The 25,217-nt window shown below is 46.1% G+C and overlaps 4 protein-coding genes across 14 annotated transcripts in view; 2 read left to right on the top strand and 2 right to left on the bottom strand.

Moving 5' to 3' along the window:
- The window catches only part of LOC131261926 (formin-binding protein 1-like), a 65,501-nt gene extending 48,624 nt beyond the window's left edge, over positions 1-16,877 (bottom strand). For all 7 annotated transcript variants that reach the window (XM_058263793.1, XM_058263792.1, XM_058263788.1 and 4 more), the window contains exons 1-2: positions 16,788-16,877; positions 14,803-15,378 (exon numbers count right to left, since the gene is read on the bottom strand). In XM_058263793.1, coding sequence (XP_058119776.1) covers positions 14,803-14,853 — 51 coding nt within the window. In that variant the 5' untranslated portion in view covers positions 14,854-15,378; positions 16,788-16,877. The remainder of the gene's footprint in view (positions 1-14,802; positions 15,379-16,787) is intronic.
- Positions 8,173-9,612, top strand: LOC131261927 (keratinocyte proline-rich protein-like). Its single transcript, XM_058263794.1, has 2 exons — positions 8,173-8,300; positions 8,643-9,612. The coding sequence occupies exons 1-2, from the start codon at positions 8,173-8,175 to the stop codon at positions 9,610-9,612; spliced, it is 1,098 nt and encodes a 365-aa protein (XP_058119777.1).
- A 971-nt stretch (positions 16,878-17,848) lies between the features above and the next one.
- LOC131267274 (tRNA N(3)-methylcytidine methyltransferase Mettl2) lies at positions 17,849-19,388 on the top strand. Of its 3 annotated transcripts, XM_058270110.1 has the most exons (4): positions 17,853-17,989; positions 18,225-18,428; positions 18,501-18,788; positions 18,860-19,388. In XM_058270110.1, the coding sequence occupies exons 1-4, from the start codon at positions 17,871-17,873 to the stop codon at positions 19,176-19,178; spliced, it is 930 nt and encodes a 309-aa protein (XP_058126093.1). In that variant the 5' UTR covers positions 17,853-17,870; the 3' UTR covers positions 19,179-19,388. The 3 variants fall into 3 exon arrangements, with proteins under 3 accessions (XP_058126091.1, XP_058126093.1, XP_058126092.1); XM_058270108.1 differs by having other exon boundaries at positions 17,849-18,146; positions 18,225-18,788; XM_058270109.1 differs by having other exon boundaries at positions 18,225-18,788.
- Positions 19,209-20,821, bottom strand: LOC131267275 (uncharacterized). 3 transcript variants are annotated; one of them, XM_058270113.1, is made up of 4 exons: positions 20,735-20,821; positions 20,040-20,513; positions 19,595-19,977; positions 19,209-19,529 (listed from the first exon to the last, which is right to left on the bottom strand). In XM_058270113.1, exons 2-4 carry the CDS (start codon positions 20,430-20,432, stop codon positions 19,346-19,348), a joined length of 960 nt encoding a protein of 319 aa, XP_058126096.1. In that variant the 5' UTR covers positions 20,433-20,513; positions 20,735-20,821; the 3' UTR covers positions 19,209-19,345. The 3 variants fall into 3 exon arrangements, with proteins under 3 accessions (XP_058126096.1, XP_058126097.1, XP_058126094.1); XM_058270114.1 differs by having other exon boundaries at positions 20,792-20,810; XM_058270111.1 differs by having other exon boundaries at positions 20,654-20,779.
- Positions 20,822-25,217: the final 4,396 nt, after the last annotated feature.

Consider the following 25,217-nt stretch of genomic DNA (forward strand, 5'->3'; position numbering starts at 1 on the left):
CCCGGAACAATACATCGTTTAGGACCCCTTAGTAACCTGGCGGCACGCATCAACCAAACGCGATAAAATGCATTTTAATTTCCCAAGCGCCGCTTCCTTCTTCGGCAAAGCTGTCGAAGTAAGTTTCTCCGCGGGCAATTAAAACCCAAATTCAGCCAAGAAAGTCACCACACCGACGTTCGGGTTCCCAGCGTACGATAGAGGGACCGAAACCTAAGAAAAGGGTGTGGCGGGGGTAGTGTTAAAGCTAGGCTCATTTCTACCAACACGTATAGGACACTGTTCATCATTCGGATAGCTAGCTGGTCACCCTCGCCGGAGAAGGTGCGGTTCATGAAACAATATCGAATTATCAGCGCGTGCTTGGCTCTAAGCACGTACACTCATATGGTGGATGGCACGGGGGTAGTCCGAAGTTTAATCCAGGGCGCAAACCAATAGACGGAGAATTTCTACCAACAACCGGCTCCAAAAAGATTCACCCAAGCTTTCCCCTTGGCGAATATAATAACAAAACAACTGTCCCCAAATTCACATCAAATCGAAATTGTGTCGAAATGCACAGCCGAGAAATCGCTGCACAATTTCTCACGTAAAATGAATGAAAGGAAACATAAATAAACATAAATATCACAGCAATGGAGGAATTTGTGACCATTGCAGCCAAACTAGAAACAACAAAAAAAAAAGGCCGGGCAGATAGCCATCGTTATCTGTGGTGAAAAATTCACTGCTAACTGATTTAAAATTCGACCCAGAGCTATCGACACCAACTGAAAATTAAAAAAAAACGAGCGCCGGGAAAATGGAGCACGGCAATGGTATTAGGTGCATCTCCAGCAATAAAACAAAAGAAAAGGAGGTTAATATTTTCAGCGCAAATGGTCGTAAATCGAAAGTTAATTTTTAGTTGATGAATGTAATCAAAAAGTGAAAAGACAATTGACAACTTCTGTGCAGTTTGAGTTGTTTTAGGTGAAAACGGGGGGTGGTACTTGAAACTTTGGTGATAATGTTTCATAGCATTTTTCCCATTGTTATCTTGAACGGGAAAGAATGTTGTACCCGTGGGGATCTTCTATCGAAGCCACTCTTAAAAACTAGTTGTCAACTGGCAAACGAATTGTACAAACAGAGGCTTAGAGAAAGAATTAAAGGATAAACAAAGCGATCAGGGACCAACACTCCAACCATGGAGAGTTTAACAGACATTGACAGGCTGAAGGTTTTTTTCTCATCCAAACGAGGGATGAAAGTACAGGACGGTTTGGTCGTTTTGTGCAATCAATCATCATCGTCTCAATCGGAGCTGGGGTTGTTGTCAGCGCCGACTTCACTGGTGACGACAAAACGACTAAACGAAAACGACATTGGATACGTAACATGTGACCGTATCAATAGGGAATAAGAGTCTTCAATACCTGTACGCCTCCTTGTAAAGACTAACTATTCAACAAAATAAGTTAGATTTTTTTTAAATCCATTCAGTAAGAAATGATTTCATTTTAAGTCTGCAATTGGTTGAGAGTGTTTGGCAAAAGCAAAGTGTTCAATCACAGAAACCTTAATGTCGCCACACACGTCGGAGTCCACCGTCCATGCCGTTGGAAAGCAACGGTAGCTAACGAGGGAGCAGATACACGGACAGCGAACATTAGCGTGCCGCGAACACAACGCCACAAATTTGCCGATACCGACTAATTTGATCCATGAAAATCACGTCTCCAAAGGTGCCGTGCCACACACCCCCACACAAAACGGTGGACCGCCACTAAACGATCCGGTGGACAACAAAACACGCGGGCGTCGGAATCGGATTATGCTGGCGGCATATTAAAAACCTCTGATGGGCTCACCCCTTCGGGGCTCAATCGACCGTAATGGCCGGGCGATTTCACCGAACCTTCGCACTTCTTTCCGACAACCGTACGGTAGGGATTAGGGGGGTGCGACGGATGGCAATGATTTCATCATCGGCGGCGGCCATTACGGACCCCGCGCAGCAGCATCATAAATCGATAAAGCTGACCGTTTGCAAAGGGCAGTCACAGTCTGTTCAGCCAGGATGAAGTTCACACCGGAGCGAAATTCTCTATCTCTGACATCCCACGATGGATTATCGAATTGCACCGTACGATTCGAAGCCGGCACCATTTTGGAGGTTTGCGAAATACGCCGCCGAGCGAAAGTGGTGGAAACGAAGATTCGTAGTTGATTGCTTTAACAATTTATCATCCACAGCTCTGGAAAGAAGATGCAAGGATGAGTTGGATATATTTACCACCATTCAAACTAGAGTTGTGTACTTCCGATTCCGATTCATCAATCTGAAAGATTCTGAGCATCGTTTTAGAGATTCATGAATCCCAAAACTTCATTAATGTTAAAAGAACAGAAGAACAGAGAGACCCCTTTTTCCAATGACAGGAGTTTTGAAAGATTCATGAAGATTCATTAAGGTTTGAAGATTCGAATCACGAAAGATTCATATGAATGAATCTCGTCTAAAGATTCATAAGGCACATCATCAGTTAGAATCCCAACTGATTTATTTGCCTTAAATGTGCACTATGGGCAGAATAAGTTGAGCCTAATGTAGTTTTTCCAAACCATAGAATCCCTGTTATATTTTTAATTATATTATTATATTATTCTTTCACGTAAAAATATTATTCTTTCACATAAGCTACAACCTACAGTATAAAAATCCACGTTGGCAACACTAAGATTTAATAAAGACGAATGTAGTACAAAGTCTGAAACAATGTTTCAACCGCAAACACCCCCATCAAAAAGTCCCAGTTCTTACGTAACCTCCAAGTATTAGTACGAAAGGTCTATGTAGCGGTGGCTTGTCTGGGGAAAAACTAGACGAAAATGGCAAACATGAGCACGAGTGAAAACACGGGCAAGAACCAGCCTACCGTACCAGTGCGGTACAGGTCTGTGACTACATAAGAGACGGAATATGATGGCCGACGTTAACTGCACCGGTGAAGAAGTCACCGCCGTCGCCAGTGAACACGTGAGCTAACCGCCATTGCCGTCGCCGCCGCCGCCGCATGTCAGTTGTCGAAAAGTCGTAGTCCAATTGTGAGGAAAAGCAGTCTCTTCGTTTACCCATCACTTCTCTTCTCGTGACACCGCGGAGTAAAGGGAGGATGGTGGGCTTTGGGAATCGAACCGTTTCACGGGGCTTTGGGATGGCGTAACGAGCACTCGCGGCGGCAACATCACGTGTAGCAGCCGTTGATTCCAAACTTCGCAACAAGAGCGCGCTGAGAGGAGAAAGGGATAAAGACCGGCAGCAAGGCGCAACCAACGGTGGCATTTTGAGCGGCCGCGAGCGTTTGTGAAGGGAAATTCGTGTTTATCTCTTTTCTCGGCTCGTGATGGTTCCTAAATTTGTTCGGCCTGTGGAAGAAGTGCCGGCGACGATGGGCAATGGGAGGTATTCGATAATGTAAACAAAACTGTGATGATGCGCGCTATGCGGCAAATACTGGACGAGAGGGTTCAAACTCTGGAGTTGATGGGCAGCAGCATGAATGAATGAGTCGCCGGGTGTATAAATATCGAGGTGGAAAAGTCTATCTTGATGGGGGCTAATGCTGCGGGGTCAACGACCATATTTGGAGCTCCTATCGGATCCACGAGTTTGAAATTGAAATGTTGCCACCGAGGATGGTTTGAATCTTTTCGAAAATGCTGCAACTTCCTACACGCGTTACGTTGGATAGGGAATTATCCGCAAAGGTTAAACTCCGATTGGAATTCGTGAGAAACATTTCCAATCGACACATGACGCAAACGTATGACGTTCGGAGGACAGGAAACGACTAACCACATTCAACCATCACAATGGAAAAGTAACCCTGAACAACAACCAAACAATAAGTAGCAGCAATACACAACAGTCGCTATTGGTTAAGCGCTTTTCCAAAGTCAACAGAGAAAGAAGAAAACAAACACGATTGAATTAAGACTCGAGAAACACGATAAACAAACCCGTTCGATCATTTCTTTGTAAGTTGTAATATGATCAATTCTTAATCTTAAGGTCCATCCAGTGCAACATTCGTCTTCGGCTGTCCAGTATATACACACATGCTTTACAGCTTCGTTAGTAAAGCCATAATCGGCAGCAGTTTATTTTTTCTCTAGTATGCGCTTGTTGTAGATCCTCTCAGTTTACAACCGCTTTTAGCCTTTGATGCATAACTAACACTGAGAGTATTTTTTGCCTGCATTTGATGCACCAGAACAACGCCTTCAAGAAGCTGGTTTATATTTGTCTACTGTAATAGGAGAAGACGCTTCCGGAGATCCTAACCCAACGATGTACGTAACCATGACCCTGATCCGGCGGGTCTAAAAGTTGGACTCCAAATGTGGCATTCGAATCAAAGAGTATTGGTTAAAGTACCCACTTACATCGTCTTGTTTGTTTATTTAAGCCTCAAAAGCTACACCCCGAGCGGGGAGGTCCAAGTGTGCTTTTTCCGGCAATTATTGCACGATAGCAAAGAGAGTCAGCATAAAGATTTGTTCTTTTTTTGAGTGTGGCGTATTATACCGAACGAAAGAAAATATGTAAGCAAACATAACAACGGTGCGTATCCGTGTGATGCGCTGTGTTTTTCGTCTGTTGGAACCGAGTTGTCCAATCTGGTAACACACCCAGCTGGAAACCCCTGGGTGAGCTTATCACACACCATTACGTTTCAAGCGGATAAACACCGACCGGAGTTACAATCCATTCACACACTGCCGGCTGTGTTGTGTTTCCATTGCCAGCCAGGACCGACGGTTTGGCTGGCTTACTGGTTGTGCCATACCGTCACGGATACGAAAGTGCAAACAAAACTCTCCACCGATAACGAGCCGCACGGAATCACGTGCAACCCCCGGGCGCGCGCGCACACATAAGACGAGCCGTGCCAAATAGGCCCGAAGCCCGGCCTGCTGATGGTTGCGACCACCGAGATGACCCATCAGCTCGATATCAGAAGCCGGAGAGATTGCCGGCAAAATGAAACCTCCTCCGTGTGCGAGTGAGCAACTTTCGAACCACATTTTGTGCGCAGTGCTTCAAACGAAGGCAACTTGCAGGATCTGTAAGTGGAGCAACCCTAGCCAAATACCGGACCGTCGAAAGCCGTCCGCTCGGAGGTCTCCTCCTATGTCGACAGCGGTGCGCTGTTAACAGACGAGAGCCGAGGGAGCGGGCGTGGAAAAAGCTGAAGTTCAAAGTCGGCGTCCGAAAAATCTCTCGCGTCCGAGCGAATAAATTAGCGAAAAAATACATTCCACCTTACCGGCATCATTTCACCTCCGACGCTAACCAAACATGGCGAAGTTTTCGCGCCAGTACCCCCTTTGTTGAGGAGGTGGAGAAGTCGTCATGATGACCGAGAGACGAGGAGTTCGTGAAAATGGCACTTTGGAAAAATGACAGCCACATCCGCCGACTGGCTTGGTTCGCTGCCCCTTGTCGGCGATGGACAAAAGGCGGAGGGCAACCAGCGATACGGAACGGTGCCTTCGAGAAATTAAACCAGATCTTGCTGGGAGTGGACAAGAGAACTCCTTGTGTCCAGTAAGGAATATAATGGTGCTAGGTGAGATTGTTATACTCGCATGAATCCAGAAAATCGTTCTGAGAACATTCTGCAGGCTCCATAGATGGGTCCCCAACCTAAGTTCTGGAAACCCACCAGAGCAAGCCTTTGATTTGGGACTGGGATTTAAACAGAAGACCACACAGACTCTAAACTACTGCGCAAAGGTTTAACAAGCGTCATCTTGTCTACTTTTGCTCCTTCCGTGCCGCTAGCAACACACAATCGAGCCCGTTGTGTTTGTACAATCTTCTGTCTACACTGCGCTTAAGTACTCAAACTGCACGCGTGATTTACTGTGCACCAGACGAGTGAGCTTTTCCAATGTTTTTGTTATCTCCGACTTTTCCTTACCCGCCTTCTTTTTTTTTTCTTTTGCCTTCCAAACTCAAAGCATCAGTCGAAGGCGACAGTTCGGTTTCGTTTTGTCAACAGGCGCGTTTCGTTTTGCTACCAGCGCGCTCGGCATTGGATCCACTTTCATCTCGACGATCATGGCATTTCCCAGCCGCGTCGGCGACACGGTCGAGCGATTTTCCTCACTTTGACAAACGCTTGGGTTCGGTCTCAGTGCTCGCTCATGATCACCCGGGCGAACGCTTCGGTGCGCATTGGTTTGAGATACCCGGTGGTACCCCGTTTCGCCTTGAAGTTTGAAGTCGTTGGCTTCGATCATTGCCACCCGATCGGGAATGTACCACAGGGAAGTCCAAGGTCTCTCGCACAAACATCAATGTAACATTGCAACAGGGATATTTTGCAAAATAATATATACATTGGAGGAATTCACCCTAGAGCGACAGCTTCACATCCATCCACACGTCACTTTTGGGAAACAGCGAGGTCCACTAGTTATCCGTTTCGGGAGCGCTTAGGAAACCCTAACCCCTCCGATGCGGCCAGATCTCCTTCATGAATGCATTCTGCGCATACATCTGCACTCCCCATCCCTCCTCCTCTTTTCTACATCCTACGGAAACTATGAAACACTAAACTGTCCGCAATGCTCCATCGAGCGGACGTGAGGAAATGAAGCGTAAATCATTGCGCGCGCTGGCGAAAGCCGCTGAGTGTCTCTCCACCTCGGAGTGCAAACGGAAGTTGAGGCTTTTCATTCGGCGGCGGTTCAGTGAGGTAAAGCAGGGAGAAAGGGGGAATGGGGGGTCGCTTGTACTAACTCAAACGAGGTCACAAACTTGGCGATGAGGTGTCATACTGTGAATGTATGCTCGCTTTCCGCGCTTCCATTAGGCCTTTATGGCGTTTGTGTAGTGAACAGACAAGCGTGAATTCAAATTCCAGCAGTTAGAAAAGAAATTAGGAACTGTTCTTGGTGACAAGCCTTCGACATTCTAGTTTAGTCTGGCCTTGCCTTCTTAACCTGAATATATGATTTGAAATGTAAAAACGTTTCCACTTGATCCAATGGTATATTTGGGAAGCATACCAGCATTAAACAGAGAAGGACGTAATGAATTTCACGGCAACCAACAAACAAGATAACAAAATACTTTCTTTGTTTTGAGTACCGGTCATGCGATCCATCCACACAGTGTTTGTTGGTTCTAGCCTGTATGCTTTGGCCTGGGGCGCTGGATGTTTATAGAAACACTGAGTGAATTTATTAACTTCTGCATGCTGAATACTGGTACTTGGTTGGGATTCACCGGAAATTGGAAGCATTATGTCTAGAGAACTCGAAAGAAAACTACCATAGATCAAATTCAGGCACGATTACTATCAAGTATTAGCGTGAATTAAGCGTTTTTGCAAGCTGGAGTCATTACGGACCTAAGCTCCTAACATAGAACTTGTTTGGAGGGGTTCTCTGACAGCACTGAAACACTTTTTCTTCGGTAGACTCATTCCGAAGAGATCTCTAACTGCACGCATCGGTGTAAACTAATTACGGAAAGCAATCATCAATTTACACCCTTCCTATCAAGTTCTTTCCAATTCACACCTTATCAGAATGTCGCTGAACTTGGTGCAAATATTGCGAAGGTCAGCGATGTGTGAGGGTCCCCAGTGACTGCCAGATTCCTCCATTCAAACCAATTACTAACTCTGGGTAATGGCTGTCAGAGTGGATGCCACACCAGAAGTTCCGGTTAGTTTGATGAGAGTTTCTTATCAGTTTCGTCACCACGGACAAGCCGATAGTCTCCGGGTATAGCGGGTTCGTAATTTGGAAGTTACTCCTCCGCGTGTACCAGGACGCAACAACTGATAGCACCGTTCGATGTTCGATAGTGATCTCGCGTTGATTTCATTGCTGCCACCCGTTGCGGGGGGGTCTCAGCCTTCCAGCGCACGCCGACCGTTTTCGAGGAACCGAGCACCAATTTTGCGAAAATCTTGCATCTTATCAAGGCACCATGTCAATGAATGTCTATGTAGGAATGTCCGGGCTGACATATCGCCGCTCCGGAAGGTGAGAACCTGTACCTGTATAAAAGACCTTGGCAGGCCCTTAGACAGCCATCAGTTCTCTTCTTCGAGTTTCCAACGAAGTCAGCAGCAGCAGCAGCAACAGCAGCACCGAACGACGATGAGAAGTTTACTCCTGTTGGTCGTCCTTGCGACGGCCTCCCAAGCCTATATGGTGCCGCAGAACGCACCATGCTCGGGATCTACCGTTTGCCTGATCAACTGCGTGGTGGACTCGCGCTGCCCGGTGTTCAATCTGGCCAAGCCCGTCTTCCTGGCCGGCACCTCGTGTAGCCGCTTCTTCAAGTGCGAATCGGGCCGTGCCTGCGAGATGGAGTGCCCGGTCGGACTGCACTTCAACCTGGCGAAGGAAACCTGCGACTGGCCGAACCAGGCCTGTTGCGATCCGACCGTCCCGTGCCGTCCGGACCCGTGCCGCCCCGGAAGCGGTTGCGACACGCCCATCGTGCCAATCCCCCCAGCACCCATTGTCCCGCTTCCCCCCTCGGTCCCGGCCCCCATTCCCGTGCCACCGTGCAGCGGCGGCTCGATCTGTCTGATCAACTGCATCGTCGATTCGCGCTGCCCGGCCTTCAACCCGGCCAAGCCGATCCTGCTCCCGGGCCGCACCTGCGACCGTTTCTACAAGTGTGAGTCGGGCCGTGCCTGCGAGATGCAGTGCCCAATCGGTACACACTACAACTCCCGCGAGCAAACTTGCGACTGGCCGCATCAGGCCTGCTGCGACCCGAGCATTGAATGCCGCCCGGACCCGTGCCGCCCAGGAAGCCCCTGCACTGGACCACCACCACCACCTAGTCCGATCTACCCGCCACCGCCGCCACCGCCGCCACCACCACCACCACCACCGCCACCACCACCGCCGCCAGTGCCGGTGCCACCATGCAGCGGAGGCTCCATCTGCAGCATCAACTGCCCGGTCGATTACCGCTGCCCGGCCTTCAACCCATCCAAGCCAGTGCTGCTCCCTGGCCCATCCTGCGACCGCTACCTGAAGTGCGAGACTGGACGTGCCTGCCCGATGTACTGCCCGGCTGGACTGCACTTCAACCAGGCCAAGCAGATCTGCGACTGGCCGTTCCAGGCTTGCTGCGATCCGCGCATTGAGTGCCGCCCAGACCCATGCGGTCCCGGAGGCCCCTGCACTGGACCATCGCCACCTAGCCCGATCTACCCGCCACCACCGCCGCCGCCGCCACCACCACCGCCGCCATCGCCAATTCCAGTGCCACCATGCAGCGGAGGTGCCATCTGCGCCCTCAACTGCCCGGTCGATCCTCGCTGCCCGGCCTTCAACCCATCCAAGCCTGTGCTGCTCCCTGGCCCATCCTGCGACCGCTACCTGAAGTGCGAGACTGGACGTGCCTGCCCGATGTACTGCCCGGCTGGACTGCACTTCAACCAAGCCAAGCAGATCTGCGACTGGCCGTTCCAGGCTTGCTGCGATCCGCGCGTTGAGTGCCGCCCGGATCCGTGCCCACCAGGGGCTTTCGGATGTGGCCAGAGCAACAACAACAACAACAACTGGCAATGGGGTTAAGAAGAGGACGGTGCGTGAAGTTGTTACACGTCGGCGTGGGAACCCCTTTTCCCTTGCCAGCGGTAGCATCAACCTCAACAGTAACGGATAAGTTTGCCAAACTCCCCAATTCCGGTGGCATTTACCTAATCAAGGTGACTAACTAACATATATAGTAAATAAACACGAGCCCCGAAAACTGTACGAGCACATCTTACAACTACAGCAGATTGCGTTGTATTACCATTCCTTACTGGCACATCCGAACACGAGCGGGCTCCGTGGCCCAGGGGAAAGTAATTCCCCGTAAACCAACGGGGTTGCAGGTTCGAATCTCGCCATGGTTATAGGAACATCACTATCAAAAGTAAAAATAAAAATAACACTTGTTCAAAGACACTGTTGGAAATAATACTATACAATGTGTGATCGAATGAATATTATCGTTTCGTTCGAGAAGGCGAGGTAATGAATCGTTCAAGAGGCAATTCTGTTAATTAAAAAAAAAAGCAGAACCATACAAATCACAGATAAGGTTACTTCATTGCTTAGGAATACTTTTTAATTCAAGTGAGTAGATAGATGCGTCAAACCTATTCGAAGTGGTCAGGTAAAGTGTGTACGCACAGGCCGATAACATGAAGTATTTAGAACTTGTGCGATTGTTATCTTATCTATGTTCCTAACATTGCCATACACGCATACATGAAGGATAGATCAAACCATATATACCGAACCTGCCAAAACGAAATGTTGTGTACGGAGTGGAGTGTTTCTACTTTGTAAAAAGTCTTTTGAGTTTAGACCAGGTGGTTGAGGTTTGACACAAATCTCTCTCTTAATCCTCGCACTTCGTTGTCATCATGGGTAACTACCATATGCGTGATAATGTTTGCACTATTTGGCAATAACCAAATTTGAAATATCCTCAAACAATTTAGGATGTAATTTTTTTTTTATTTTTGTCAATGTTTTTAAGCAAGTAAATCTTCGATTGAGTTACCATTTGTAGCCATTATAGTCTCCATACGCTTTCGGAATCCAATGCAGGTCCTAAAATGCTAAATAAAACTTGGATCCATTTCTCTCCAAAAATTATTCAATGTTTCCCGGAGCCTTGTCATACTTGGTTGGCGTTTAGAGTAAGCCTTGGCCTTCATGAAGCGTCATATTGAGTAACCCGGTATACAGGATGGAGGCCGCATATCTTTCGACCAGTACATAAGATGTTCCTGCAACCAGGTTTGGACGCGTTTGGAGGTATGGGACGAAGCTCCATCTTGTTGAAATGCAACTTTTTTGCTACTGCAGGGTTCTTGTATCCACAAAAGAACATAGTTATTTTAAATTTCAATGTGAACAATGGTGTTGATTTTTGTTCTCTATGTGGAATGAAAAACGGATCAATTCACAACCATCCCAAACACCATTACACTAGCAGGTTAATTGGCCCTGATAGAGGTTTTTACACTTGCCGTGCACGTCTTTTACTGCGTTAAAACTTATATAGTGGTCAGTTCCAGAATTAAATACTGTGAGAATGTTGTTGGAGCCCTTGGAGTTATTATGTGAGAATGTTTTTAGAGTCCTTGACCTAGCCCCACAACGTTCCTCTAAGGTCTTCCTTAGAGTAAAATTATTGATACCGAGCTCTTCTGCCATTTTCCTCATCGAATGGACTGAATTCCGTTTGATACTGATCCGCAAAACCCGTCCGAGTAAAAAACTGCCCATTATCTACCTTTGAGGACAGTTATCCAACCTTTTCCCTGTCTAAGACCCTTTCAACGGTCCACCGGGATACTCCTATTATGGCATCGGTAATACATTTTTGCGACATTTGCGCATGAGACTAATCGCAAATACACTGCTACTTGGTCATGGCACAAGGGCTAAACTAAGTCAAACTTGGTTTTTCGTTCACAACCTATTTTGATACGAGTTAAGGATTAAGTGAATGCAAAGAAAGCGAAGGATTTGAATGCCCAGATCAAACGGGAACCATATTAGTGCGATGATGCAAACATTATCACGCATACGGTATACCGAACCTGCCGAAACGAAATGTGAATGGAGAGGAGAAATCAGCTTAATTTCTACGACTTGTTGCAGCTTGCAGAAGAACACCTTTACATCTACTTCCGGTTTCTCAAACAATTCGTTTACGTTTGACTACCATTTCCAAATGAAGTATCTAAATCCAGGGACGCAAAATAGCTTCCGGGGTCGTGCTCAAAATTAGCAAATTCCTGAACTCTCTCCCTTCGTAACCTCATTGTCCCAAAATAGACTTAAGGAGACTGGAATTTACAACACCGCAGCAAAAGGGGGAGAACGGATCGAAACCTGAAAAAGCAATGTCACGCCCACCACCGCCCCAGAGCCTATGAAGCAGTAGGTTCCACGTCTTATCTACGGAGGTGCCTTCCGCTGCGTACAGTTCATTTTTAAACTCGATCTCGGCCAGATATTCCCTGCCCCGGGGCGGTTGTTTCACAACGCTGATAATCGGGTCGACAAGATAGAATGCAATCAGTTCATTGGGGCCAGCCGGAACCTAAACACAACACTAGATAACGGCGGTGATAAGACTGGGCTGTCTTGTGGATGCAACAACGACAACGAAAATTGAAGGAAATAATACCGGAAAATAGGTGATAAGAGAGCGATAAACAGGCCCACATTTAACCGGGGGAGGAAGTGTTTGTTTAATTTGCAATAAAATGTCATCGCCATAAAGGTGAGCCACCGTGTGTAAGTTCGGGGGTCTATCGGATCGAGCCGCATAGCCAGAAAAATCTAAAACCATACAAAATTTTGCACTAATTTCAAATCAGTTAAAGAAACGCTAAGTTATAGCTATTTTCTAGAAGTAATAAGCTCGAAAGGGGTCCGCGACAGCCGAGCGGTAGCGCCGGTTAGCAAATCGGCTCATGAGCGCCGGAGCTCACCACCTCGACGGCGTGGGTTCGAATCCCAACCGAGACCGGACCCTCCCCTGTACGAGAGGACTGACTATCCACGTACTACAACAGGGAAACAAGTCTCGTAAGCCCTTAACGGGCAGGCATGACCAAGAGGTCGTTACGCCAAGAAGAAGAAGAATAAGCTCGAAAGGTTTGGCGGAAATTGAATTAAACCAATACCCTTAAGGGTGCACATTTACTGATACACAAGGGAATGTGGTTTACTTTGCCTTACTGTGACCGAAAAAGGAACCTCACCGGTATGAGGGGTAATGTTATAGTCCCCTGCTGTTTGTATTTCTGCACACTTTTGCAAACCACCGAAGTTTGCACAGCGGAATCGATGCATTACCGTTTTCCGCCATGACATCGACGGAGCGTACCGAAGCCTAATGCGACCAACATGGACCACCAGACCACATTGGGGGAGGAATTCTACCCCTGAGCGGCGGCTTTCCCTTCAGACCCTACCGTCGCGAACACTTCCGGTCGCAACTGCTGGTGACAGAAGGGGTCTGAGAAAGCAGGAGCAGCAAACCGGGTCGGATTCGATTTCATGTTATCGTCCACCATTATGCTGCATGGAGGTTGGCAGGAAAGCATTAAAACACTGGTGAATGACCCCTACAGCTGGCCAGAATGAGAGCGTTGGAAGGTTGGGTTCGGTCAAAATAGTGTACTCGAACAAAATCTCTTTCCAACTCCGCGCTGCTTCGATGTAGTTGTTTGGATGTAGTCGCGTCCCCCGGGCGTCGGCTCCGGAAGTGTGCATGGAAGGGTTTCGGTTGGTAGCGTTGTTTACCTAACGTTCTTCCTCCTCTCTCTCTCGCTCTTGCCATCCCATGACGGACCGGTCACCCCCTATCTCGGCCAGCGCGATACCTTTGTGATCGTCAATTTACCAACAAATAAAAATTCGATTCAAACCCACAGTTGCGACGGACGGTTCATGCGACGAACGCCATTCGAAATGTTTGTTCAAAGACACACCGCGAAGGCGTACGAATACTGACAAGCGGGGTATATCTTAGAACCTGAGCCAAGACGAGATCAACTAGCGATCTCATCGATCGCATTGGGTGTTGTGGGGAGAGGGAATTATTAAACGGGTTCTTTTTTGCTTCCAACTCCGGCCCCAAGCCGCGCATCTCGTGGCGCACCTTCCGCTCGTTACGGAATGGAGCTGCGTTTGGGGTGGTTCAGGTAGGGGTCGCGTGTTGGTCTGTGTGTGTGTCATTATTTTTTTTCCTAATGACCCACCAACACAGCTTCATGTATGTAACAAAAAACCCTCGTTTAAAAACACAAACCACCAACATGCTGCGAAACGAATTGCGCGGCATCGCGGCGTTGTTGAAGTCTCAAGTTGATGGCGACCGAAAAAGGGCAGGGCAGAGAAGGGGTGAACACTTCATTCTGTCGCAGCTATGTACACTGCCTTCCACCACACCTTTCATCTCCCCTCCGTTCCACCTCTTCGTCCATCAGAATCAGGTTATTACAGGTGTATCGGGAGGCAGCGAATTTGCATTCCATCCCTTCCTTCTTGCATTCCCTTTGCTCGAGCGGAGTGTTATTCTTCGCTTAAATACCTTGGCGCACAGCCTCAACGAAGGGGTTGATTATTTTTGTCACAGTGTTTGCCATGGAACCGGTGTTGTTTTTTCTCTTTCGAACCATGCCACTATTAGCGTGTAGACTCTAAATCGATCTGGTATACAAGCGAGGTGTTTCTCTAAGGTTTACAAGAAAAAAATAAAAGGTTATGAAATTTATGGAGGCTAACGCATATAACTGAACTAACATTAAGTTCGAACATGCATTCGATTGTGTTCAACATTTTACGTTTGTTACGTTTCGCACTCAACTACGCGGAGTAAACGGCACTCCGAGTGCCTGATTATTCATTCATTTTTTATTAGCGTGTGGTGTGGAAATGCAACTCCATTTTTTATGCTAAAATTTTTATACTGAAGCTTCGAAAAAAATCTTCTTGATAAGGCAAGTGTAATTACAAATTTCGTTTATATTTGAAAACTGTGCATATTTGATCAAATTGGATTTGTTTACTTGTTTACCCAAAACCAACACAACCAACGTCCATGCTGAACATTGAAACCGCTTCACACAACGCAATTTGCAGTGATAGCAATTCAAAGAGCATTTTTTGTTTCCAACATTAAACGTTATCTTGGTACGTATGATTCATGAAATATTTTTGATAGCATTGCAAATCGACACTTACCCATAGCTCTTTGCCCCACGATGTGCCGATTTCAAGCTCCTGCACCGCCATTGTTGATGTTAATATTATTTCCCTTCCGCTGGAAAACCGTTGATTAGAAGCTAGAATCTGCTAGGTGTATGTAACCGTTTTCTTCTCGATCCGACGCAAGCAGCAAGTAATTTTTCGTAACTCAAAGTGCACTAGATTCCGGAACGATAAATTATTTTTGAATTTACCGACACGTAAGAACACATACGCACACAAACAGGCGGATACACACACAAATGTGCACGAGGGAAAGTAGATCCTTTAATGATCTGTGCTTGAAAGAGACCGCCGCAGAATGTTGGACACTAGATTTTCATTCACGGCCGTTTCATGATGCTATGATCATCATTTCACCGAAACGGAAACCGAACGTAGGAAAAGCCTGCCTATCACCAGCACCCCCCGGGAGGCACCCTTTCGTTGGCCTTTCCTAGCTACTGCGGTTGCGAACGATTCTCGTTTTAGTAGAAGATTATATGTTTCACTCGGGTTTAATCCTGAACCACGGGGATAAACACTACACGACGGAACGATTTTTTAGAGGAGCTGCAAAAGTAAACAAAATTAGATCATGTTATTTGAATAAGAATTCAGAAGCATATCCACTGTTAGCGGGCAAGTGTAAAGCAAGTTTTTACACATCAGGAACTCAAAAAAAAAACACTTCCAAAATCCTTATCACAATTTTGATTCGCTTTGGGAAAAAATATTGAATCGCACAGTGTATCAAAAGTACAGATTAACCGTCAATCGGAAATATTTTTGCAGTTATCTCGCTGATTCTACCTAGTTTTAGTCCGTCTCTCCACCAGAATGTACCAGAAGGACAGGAAACAGGATTTCAGTTTCAGGAGTGATTTTTTCTTTTTCTATCGAAACACTGTTCGCGCACACGCATACCAACGTGGAGTTTTCCATTAGGCGCCTGCTTTGAGGAGTTTTCTCCAGGCGATTCTGCAAACATGAGATTGCAACGATTGCTAAGATGCTAGACACTTGGGTTGGTATGCTGCTGGTTCGCCAATCGCCCACTACCACCATCGCTTTTCTCCGACCGTCGCTCCGTCTACCTCATCGGTCGGATGAAGTGCCCCCTGCGGGGGAAGGAACGAAAGGCGCCCGCGAAAACCGAAGCGAGACAGCGAACGCCGCGGAACACGTTTACACGTTTCGTGTGGTCTTTTTATCCTCCACTCCAATTACTCCTATTCCTTCCATTCGCGCCGCTTTGCGCTGCACCTTAGCTGGTTTCTGGCTTTTCTGTACGTACAGTCTGCACGGCGATTGCTGTTCTGTTTCGTAGGAGCTGCAAAGCAGGCGATGCTGCGGTTGTTTTTGCTGCAGCAACTCGCTTGAAACTCGATTTTGTCGTTGCAAAATCCTCCGCCCTTCCTGTTGACTCACACACCGCTGGTGCTTTGCGAAGGATTTATATTCGACGAGATCCGCGCGAAAGACGGGCAAAAAGAACACCACCGCCAAGCGATACGAACGATTGCAATCTCAGGGCAAGGCTAGGCAAGAAGGGACAAACATCGCGCTGCAAAACAGCGATAACAAAGGTTCCTACTGATCGCATGACAAACGACAGCGCACGGCAGAAGTACGCGGTCACACATCGAGGAAACAGCAAGACTGGAGATTTGTTGATAATTTTCTAGATAACAACAATTTCAAAGTACACGGTGTCGCACTTGCACGGCACAGTGCATCGCGAACAGAACTGCGTGATGAGTAATAGAAACCAAAACACACACACACACGCGCACACACTTCAGAAACACGGGGTCTTTTAGAAGCCTGCAGCGTCTAGTCTATGCTGTCTTCTTCTTATCGACCACCGTGGCATAGAACGACAATGCTTGAGTGTGGCTTTATGTTTCTTCAAATACAAGTTTAAACCGAGTGTTACTAGAATTAAAGCTACTAACTTATATAAAGTCAACAGTACACACCACAAACAGCCCTCGCAAGGTAGAAACAGCTAATTTGTTCACGGTTTTATGGTAAGCTTTTTTTCTTCCAAGCCAACAGAACGACGAGCGACCGCACCTTATTGCAGCGACAATCCAACTCAAACTGCCGAGATAAACGAAACACGGATCGGGGCGATTTCGCTGCGGGAGCAGGATAGTCGTCGGATTAGTGCTATCTCAGATCACTTGCTGTCACAGCTCGCAACGAGCGATTCACGCTAGTGTTGGCAGAATCGGGATTTGGACTTGAAGATTCGATCCCTAGATGGAGTCCAAAGATTCGAATCCCATTTGACGGATTCTAGGTTACTTCGTTACTTGGATCCGATTGGAAGATGAATGTCGTTCAGGAAATTTTTACTTCCAAAGAAAAGTAGCTATTTGGCAGCCAGAAAACTGGTTGCCTTATTGACCGATAGATTTATATAGATCGATACGGTAAAAGCGCACGCGATGCAAAATTCGGGTAGATAACTTTATCGAGAAATAAAAATGTATCGATAGATTCGCGATGCCTAATTCGTTTCCGATAGGCGTTATTGATTCGTTTACATCGTCTCACGACTGTTTGATGGATTGGGATTCGGAATTGGGGATCCGGATCTCCGAATGGATGTGAATCGAAAGAATGGAATCCCAACCGGGAATTAATATTCCCAACACTAGTTACACACGCCAATATAGCGTTTGAATGTGTGTGTGAGAGCTTAGCTTGATTTTCGAAACGTTCGGTGCTGGCAGTGATCGGTTTTTTTAATTCAAAATTGAGATGTATAAACCAAAAATTTTATAAACTCAACCAACTTGACAATAGAATTTCTAAACATAGCTAAAAGATTCATACAGCTCATGTACGAAAAAATCTCATGTTCGAATGTTTGTTTCGAATTAGAAGTTTATTTCAAATATTCTTGTAACATTTTCACAGGGTATGCTGCAGCTGTCAGTTGCATTAGTCATGATCGTATCACGTATAGATTCTAGAGCATATAATAACCTTGGTAGTGTTGCTGTTATGTTTTGGTAACAAGTGTGTTGTTTCAAACGGAAACGAAATAACAAATGAACGAAGCAAGTGAAGAGGCCAGTGTCGCGGTGCAGTCGACTTCCAGCAGCATTCGTCCCCAGTTTGGAAATCGGTTTCTTTCTGCCGACGACAATGTATTCCAGCATAACGCTTGGTAGGATATTGCATTCCTCTGCTCGGATCTTGCCACCCGCGTTTCACACTGTACACCGCTCGTGCGCTTACGAGCACACACGGTACCGGAAGAAACCGGCCGGTGGAGGTGATCGGTTTCTGCGCGATCCTTCTCAAGTATTCGATTTTAACTCATGGTTCGTTATACACCTGCAGCCTTACAAGGAGACTGATCGAAATTTTTTCCCCCCTCTATTCCTCCCCAAACCTTTTAGGGACAACATCCAGTGGGATGACGAACAGGAGCAGGCGGCTTTGGAAGGCGTCAGGAAGAATTCTTCCGTCAAACTTCCCGACGCGGAAGTTGATCGTCTCGCGACGGAGGCCGATCAGAACTGGGACCGCTTTTACGGTATCCACCAGAACCGATTTTTCAAAGATCGGCACTGGCTGTTTACGGAGTTTCCCGAACTTGCGCCATTCAAGACGACCCCCAACAATGTTCCAGAACGAGTGCTCCCTGATGGGGAAACGGTGAAAAATGTCGAAACCCTGGCGGATACCAATCGACCGAGGACAATCTTTGAAATAGGTTGTGGTGTTGGAAACACGGTTTTTCCTATTCTCAACTACAGCCACGAAGGGAACCTGATGGTGTACGCAAGCGATTTTTCTCACCAAGCCATCGACATTTTACGACAAAATCCCGAATACGATCCTCAGCGATGCCAAGCGTTTGTACTGGATGCTACGGCGGAACACTGGGATGTGCCGTTCGCTGAAGGAAGCATCGACATCGTGGTGCTAATATTTGTGCTGTCTGCTATCGATCCAGATCGGTATGTAAAATGTTGCACCAAATTTCAACCGCTAAATCGAAGGTAAACAAAGCAATGAAATTTATTTTTAGTATGCAACACATTGCCAAACAGATTGCTCGCTACCTGAAACCGGGAGGTTTGGTACTGCTACGCGACTACGGCCGGTACGATCTGGCCCAGTTGCGCTTCAAGCCGGGCAAATGTGTAAAGGATAACTTCTATGTCCGCGGCGATGGTACGCTGGTGTATTTTTTCACCCAGGACGACCTGCGGAAGCTGTTCGTGGAAGCGGGTCTGGTCGAGGAGCAGAACATTGTCGATCGTCGATTGCAGGTGAACCGTGGCAAGATGATTAAAATGTATCGCGTTTGGGTGCAGGTTAAGTTTCGTAAACCTTTGGCGGATTAAAATGACAACCCACTGATGAACTCAAATCGATGCTTTTAGTCATGATTTCATTTATTTTAACTATTCTAAAATCTAAACACATATATGAGAATGTTTTCTGTGGGGTAAAATAATGCACATTATTGAGATGCAAGGTCGCATGTAAATGCAGCTGCTTGCAGCGCGGACTATTCTTCACTACGACTGCCGTCGTTGTACAGTTCAATAAAATCGGCAAAACTGTCCGCATAATAGTCGGGCAGTTCGTCCGGTTCGTCATGGGCCAATAGGACATCCTTAGAAGTACCGCCACTAAGCATTAACAGTTTCTGAAAACCGCACCGCGTGCCAAAGCCCATATCTTGTGGAAGCCTGAAAAAACGAGGGATCACTTTAGTGAATAAATGTTGGTCAATTAGAACGTATACTGCACGTACATGTCACCCACAAACAGCACACGCTTTGGTTCGGTAATTTGAAACTTCTTCCGGACCACCTGCGCCAGCGCCTTTCCCGGTTTACCAAGCACGAGTGCATCCCGGCCGGTGGTGCGTTCAAGAATGTCGATAAAATATCCCGGTCCTATCACGTCCATGCTCGAGTCGAGTGGAATCACGTAATCGGTCGCACCGGCAATGAACAGACAGTCGGAGTTCCGCTCCAGGTAGCACTTGGCTTTCATCAGATTCGCCAGGGAGAGGTTCACGTCGATGTCAATCACAACCGCACCGACCTTTGGACCCGCGTCGTGTTGGTCAAAGTAGCTCGAATAGACGCGCACCTGATTTGCCTCCCTGTTGTCGGGGAATCGTTCCTTGGGCTGGAGAACCAATAATTGTATGTAGTTTGTATTTTACACCAAAACAAATCGGAGATGCTTACCTCGTCGAGCACTAGAAATCCTGCCTCCCGCAGATAGTCCTTAAAAACTTCCGTCGCAATGCAGTAAACGGCATCCTGCATGTTGACGGACTTGAGATAGTGGACTGTTGTCAACGCCGGGTGCACGATGTCTTCCGGCTGTGCCTCGATGCCAAGATAGTGGAATTTTTTCCGGTATTCCGCCATCGTACGCATGCCATTGTTAGAGATGAACGCAAGCTTCTTGCCATCGGCTCGCAGTAGCTGCAACGCCTTATCCACTCCGGGGATCGGACCGGTAAAGTTCCACACCACCCCGTCACAGTCGGACATTAGCGTATCGAAGGAATCGAGAAAGGCCCGCCTTTCTTCCTTCGACAGCTGTAGGATGTGCTTAATATTGTTATTCTCCATCAGGATCAACTGTACGCACGGGGTCAAACACAGAGCTTAATTTTATCTATTCGTCGTACGGTGGTTTTCCTTTGTATGTTTCTGAAAAAGTAACACGGGCATGTAAAATGTGCATTAAGTGTAATGTCACGAAAAATCAAACCGCCATTGCTAAAACTAATGATAAAAATACTCTTGTAACAAGCGAACAGCAAAACTATATGGAAAAATAATTTTTTAACCTCTAACTGCGTTCTTCCATGCAATATTATTTCTTGTTTCACAAACACATCAATTTAATGCACTATTTCTTATCCATCCACCTTTCGACACACATGACGCACAAATAAGATAGTTGATAATTCTTCGCTTCTACCAACCTAGGGGGACTTGTTTTTTTCACAATGCTGTCGGTCAGTGTCCTGCCAGCCGGAGGACAATGATGAAAAAGTCATCAGTAGGATTAAGTCGGTATAATTTATTACTGTTTGCCGTTGCACTGTGGAATTAACGAAATATCGATAAGTTTGATTCTGGGTAGTTTTATTTCGAGCAAGGAATGGAGATTTTATTCCAAATTATCGATGTTACTCTTGCTTAATATGCCTCGTAATAATATGCAAAAAGATCAGTCCCAGTATGTTCCAATCAAATCTACATGATGTTGAATTCAATTTGTGCTCTATATATTTTCACCGTTTTTACTTTCCTATATTTTATAAATTTATTGCTTATAGTGTGAAATTTTAATCATCATCAAGCGTGTTTTTTTTAACGAATTCAGTATACATTTATGTTTTTTATCGAAATCCTATAGGATCGTCTAAAGAAGATTATCAAGGCATAACACTATCAGTTATACACATGAATAATGTAATTTTTTGAACGAAGGAAACATATGGATATAGTTTGGAGAAATTTAACAAAGTTTGAAAATTTATAAAGCATGCATTTTAAACTGATTGCAAATCTATGGTCCTTGAATTCTTCAAATTATTTACTTTAGATATAGAAAGTAGTTTAAACCCGTTACAATACCGAGAAAATTTAAACTAAATTAAAAAAGGCTAGAATTTTAAATTTATTGTTCGTAACTTTTCTCGGTTCTAGGAGCACGCTTGAACACTTTTGTTTAAAATAGTATCCTACCAGGTTAAGTGTTGAAAAATAATTAATCGGATTGGCTTAATGTTTTAATGTTCACGTTATATTACGCAACAATTATTTAAATATTACGTAACAAATGGTTAACCAATATCCTTGACCTATCCAAACCAATTTTTGACCGCGGGCTAACCTTGACTCCTACGGTAATAGCCGTGTTTAATCAATATGCATGCTATAGGACGTTGACACCACCGAAGAGGTGTTAGTTTTTACACTTTTTTGGTAAATTGTATTATTTGTAAAACACAATAATTAAATTTCGTTTGCTCTCTTTCGATCACATATTGCAAACACGTGTTCCTATCATGGCACCAGAATTGTCACGCGTGAGTCGGGTGAACAGTAAGTTATTCTTTCCAATATTTGCCACTGGATGCTGTTATCATTGCACTTGACTGGGGCACTACCCGGTTGTGTTTTCTTGGAGCAAACGCCTATGACTACCATCTACCATATCCACTTGTAGAAGCTCACCTGCAGCTATGTGATAAGAGAAGCCCTTGGCTGGGATGCAACAATTTCCAACTCACACCGGCAGCACCGATTGGCCGTCAACCGTCTCGGTCAGTGTGCAGACACCATCTGAGAGCCATCGCCGTCCGTCCAGGAGGATGTCTATGGCTGGCCGCTCTCAGTGGCTGTTTGTTTGGGTGATGGAAGGCAAGGGCCAGGCAAGGAACGGCCAGAAGGACTGTCCAGTGGAGGCGGTGCCATGACCTTCGGTTCACGTGGAAAGTCGTGCGACAGCCGGCATGCCAACGGTGAAAAAAAGCTTCAACTAAATATAGTAACAGCTGCGCATGTCTTGGCCATGCCGGCAAGCAGACCGGCCAAGAGTGGCAACCCAAAGCCGAAAATTGATAAGTGGAAAAAGTAAAAGGAACTGATTCCCGGTTAGACACACAGGCAAACGCGGGATGATGCTGTTTCCTCGCAACAACCACGCCAAAAGTCGGGCCCGCCATTGGCAACGACGGGCCGGCATTCAATCGCCAGTGCCGGAAGAAGGGTGAAGAATCAATCTTTACCCCTTTTCGCGTGGCCCCGCGGGGGTTGGGGAAGGGGGAGGGTGAAGTTGACCGAGACACGGCTGGAGTCGCGCGTCCAAACACATCCATCTTGCTGCCGGACGGGGGATGCTGCGGCTAGGACGATGGGGCCCACCCGATTGTTGATGATGGACACTATCATTGATGCGCAATCAGACTCAATTGCTGTGTCAATTGGTTTTGGGGCAATCCGACTTCATTGGTAACCCTTTCCGCCTCCTTGGCCTGTGTGTACGGGCCTAACCCCCTTCCGGTAGCAATGTATACGTCGATGGCCATGGGGCTACTGTTTCTATGTTGTATGATTTTCTGCTGTTTCCCAGGGGGCTTGTTTTGCGTGGTGATTGTAAGCTAATGGGCTGATTTGTTTGTTTTGGTAGTAAAGCAACCGAATGTTGTGGTGCGAGTGATTTGTATGCCATTACATTCGAGCAATAGTGGCCTTTTCAATCTGTTGCTACCATGAACCCTTTATTGTTTTTTTTAAACATACTAATCTTTCATCTTAATGAGCCGTGATGTGTTATGGAATATTGATATGTTTCAAAATGGTGTGAATCTTTTACAAACTCACAAAGTTTTACTCATAATCAGGGTTGTGAAAACAAATTAAATAGTTGAAACATGAGTTGGCACAGTATGAGAACGATTTAACAACTAATAGTAGACACCAATGTCCTTATCGTTGTTCTTATTGTGCCCTAGTTTTAATGACACTTACAAGACTTATCAGTACAAAGTACCATCTTCTGTTTTCGCATACCAAAATTTTGTTTTTCAATCGAAACATTTTTCGTTCTCCCCTTGATCAGGTTCTTTATTCGTAAGCTAGTAAGCCAGGTCCATGACGTGCATCACGTTGTACACTTGTGCAAATGGAGGTACGTCACTGTCTCTCAATGTTTCGCACCCGCCTGCCGCCGGTTACCCAATTGTACCAATAAACTTGATCAATACCCGACGGACTACCGGCGGGACTGCACTATATGACGCCAAACTTGTTCGAACAGGCGTAGTAGAAAAGTAGACGGCTTCCGATTGTATTCTACAGTGAAGGTTTCGCGCCTCCAGTGGAACTGTTTTATGTGGAGTGGAATCAAGTGCTCGTGAAAAGAAACTACTTTGACAAACTTATGAACTTGAGTAGATAAATACTAGTGTGCGGTAACATAAGTAAGTAAACTAAGTGAAAAATTTGCTGCATAGTCAGGCCACGTGTCCGGATGCTACGAACCGTACGATCGAGCATTTCTTTCGAGTTTTCAAATCGGACCGAATGCGCCTGTTGTGTATGCAACGTTTCGATTTGTACACACTTGCTACCCAATGAGCAAATTTTTCGTGTTTTTTATTTCAACTATTTACGGACTGAGTCTAGAGGACCTTTCTATGACTCTTCGTTGTCTCGTGAAGATCAAACTTGCCCCAGTTTGAGGGACTCATGACAGTAAATGAGCTAATTTTCACTATTATACATAGATATTTCTGACGAAAGCAATGAAACATTAAAATCATTTTAAATGATGCAATTATCTGCTTCTTTGTTGACGTAGAGACGGTCTTTAGTCATGCCTGCCCCCATTAGGGCTTACTAGATTGTTTTTTCCTTTTGCGTGCGTGGATAGTCAGTCCTCTTGTACAGAGGGGAGTCGGTTCTCGGATTTGCTAAGCGTCGTAACAAAATTCATCACATTTTGACCCTATTTCGCAGTTCCAGTTCGGTAGTGAATCAGAGCGGATGTTAGCAGTGCACAAGTTTCCTGAAAGGGTTAGCGGAAAAGTAAGGTTAGCTTGCGACACGACCGCGTGGTCACGCCGAGCTGGAGCTCAGGTCAGACAAATCCTAGCTGCCGCACATCTCGTGCTGTTTGAGTCAATCAAGCGGACCACGAGTTCTTGTGTCCTGACAACGGAAGGAATTATCTCTCCCGTGGACGGCGGGTGGACATATGGCTTTTATAGCCGGTCCCAAAGGACGAGCCCCTTTATAGGAGTTCGGACAGAGTCGGTACGCCTCTGATTACGAGTAAGGGAACAAACGTTCGACTTAGCGTAGGACTATATACCCCGACTCGCATAGCGAAAGAAGAAGAAGAAGACCCTATTTCGAATGGAAACAGAAGGAGAATGTATATTCTTCTTTTGTAACGACCATCTTTCGATATGGATATCAATTAAGGGCTTACAAGAATTTTTCCCTTTGCTTACGTAGATAGCCCATCCGTGGATACAGTGGAGGATCCGGTCTCGGTTGAGATTCGAATTCATCGCTCCGAGGTTGTGCGTAATTACAGGTTATAACGGCTTGGACCCCCGATTATTACAGGCACAGATTTGACAGCGCACTAGCGCGGTTGGTTAGCAGTGCACGGGGCTCCTGAAATCCCGAGAAGTAGGGTTATCCTGGCCACATGGTCGCAGTCATACTGGGACTCACACAGAAAATCAGAATGATCACAGAAAATCAGAACATATGGCCATAGCAGCCGGTCCTTAACTCAATAGACGTCTATGTATCCAGGTTAGCTTGCGAAGGCTTAAGCAGCTGGATTCAAAAGTCGTACTGGAGTAAATCCTTGCTGAAGAAGAA

The sequence above is a fragment of the Anopheles coustani genome, chromosome 2 (assembly GCF_943734705.1).
Source record: "Anopheles coustani chromosome 2, idAnoCousDA_361_x.2, whole genome shotgun sequence".
NCBI lineage: Eukaryota > Metazoa > Arthropoda > Insecta > Diptera > Culicidae > Anopheles > Anopheles coustani.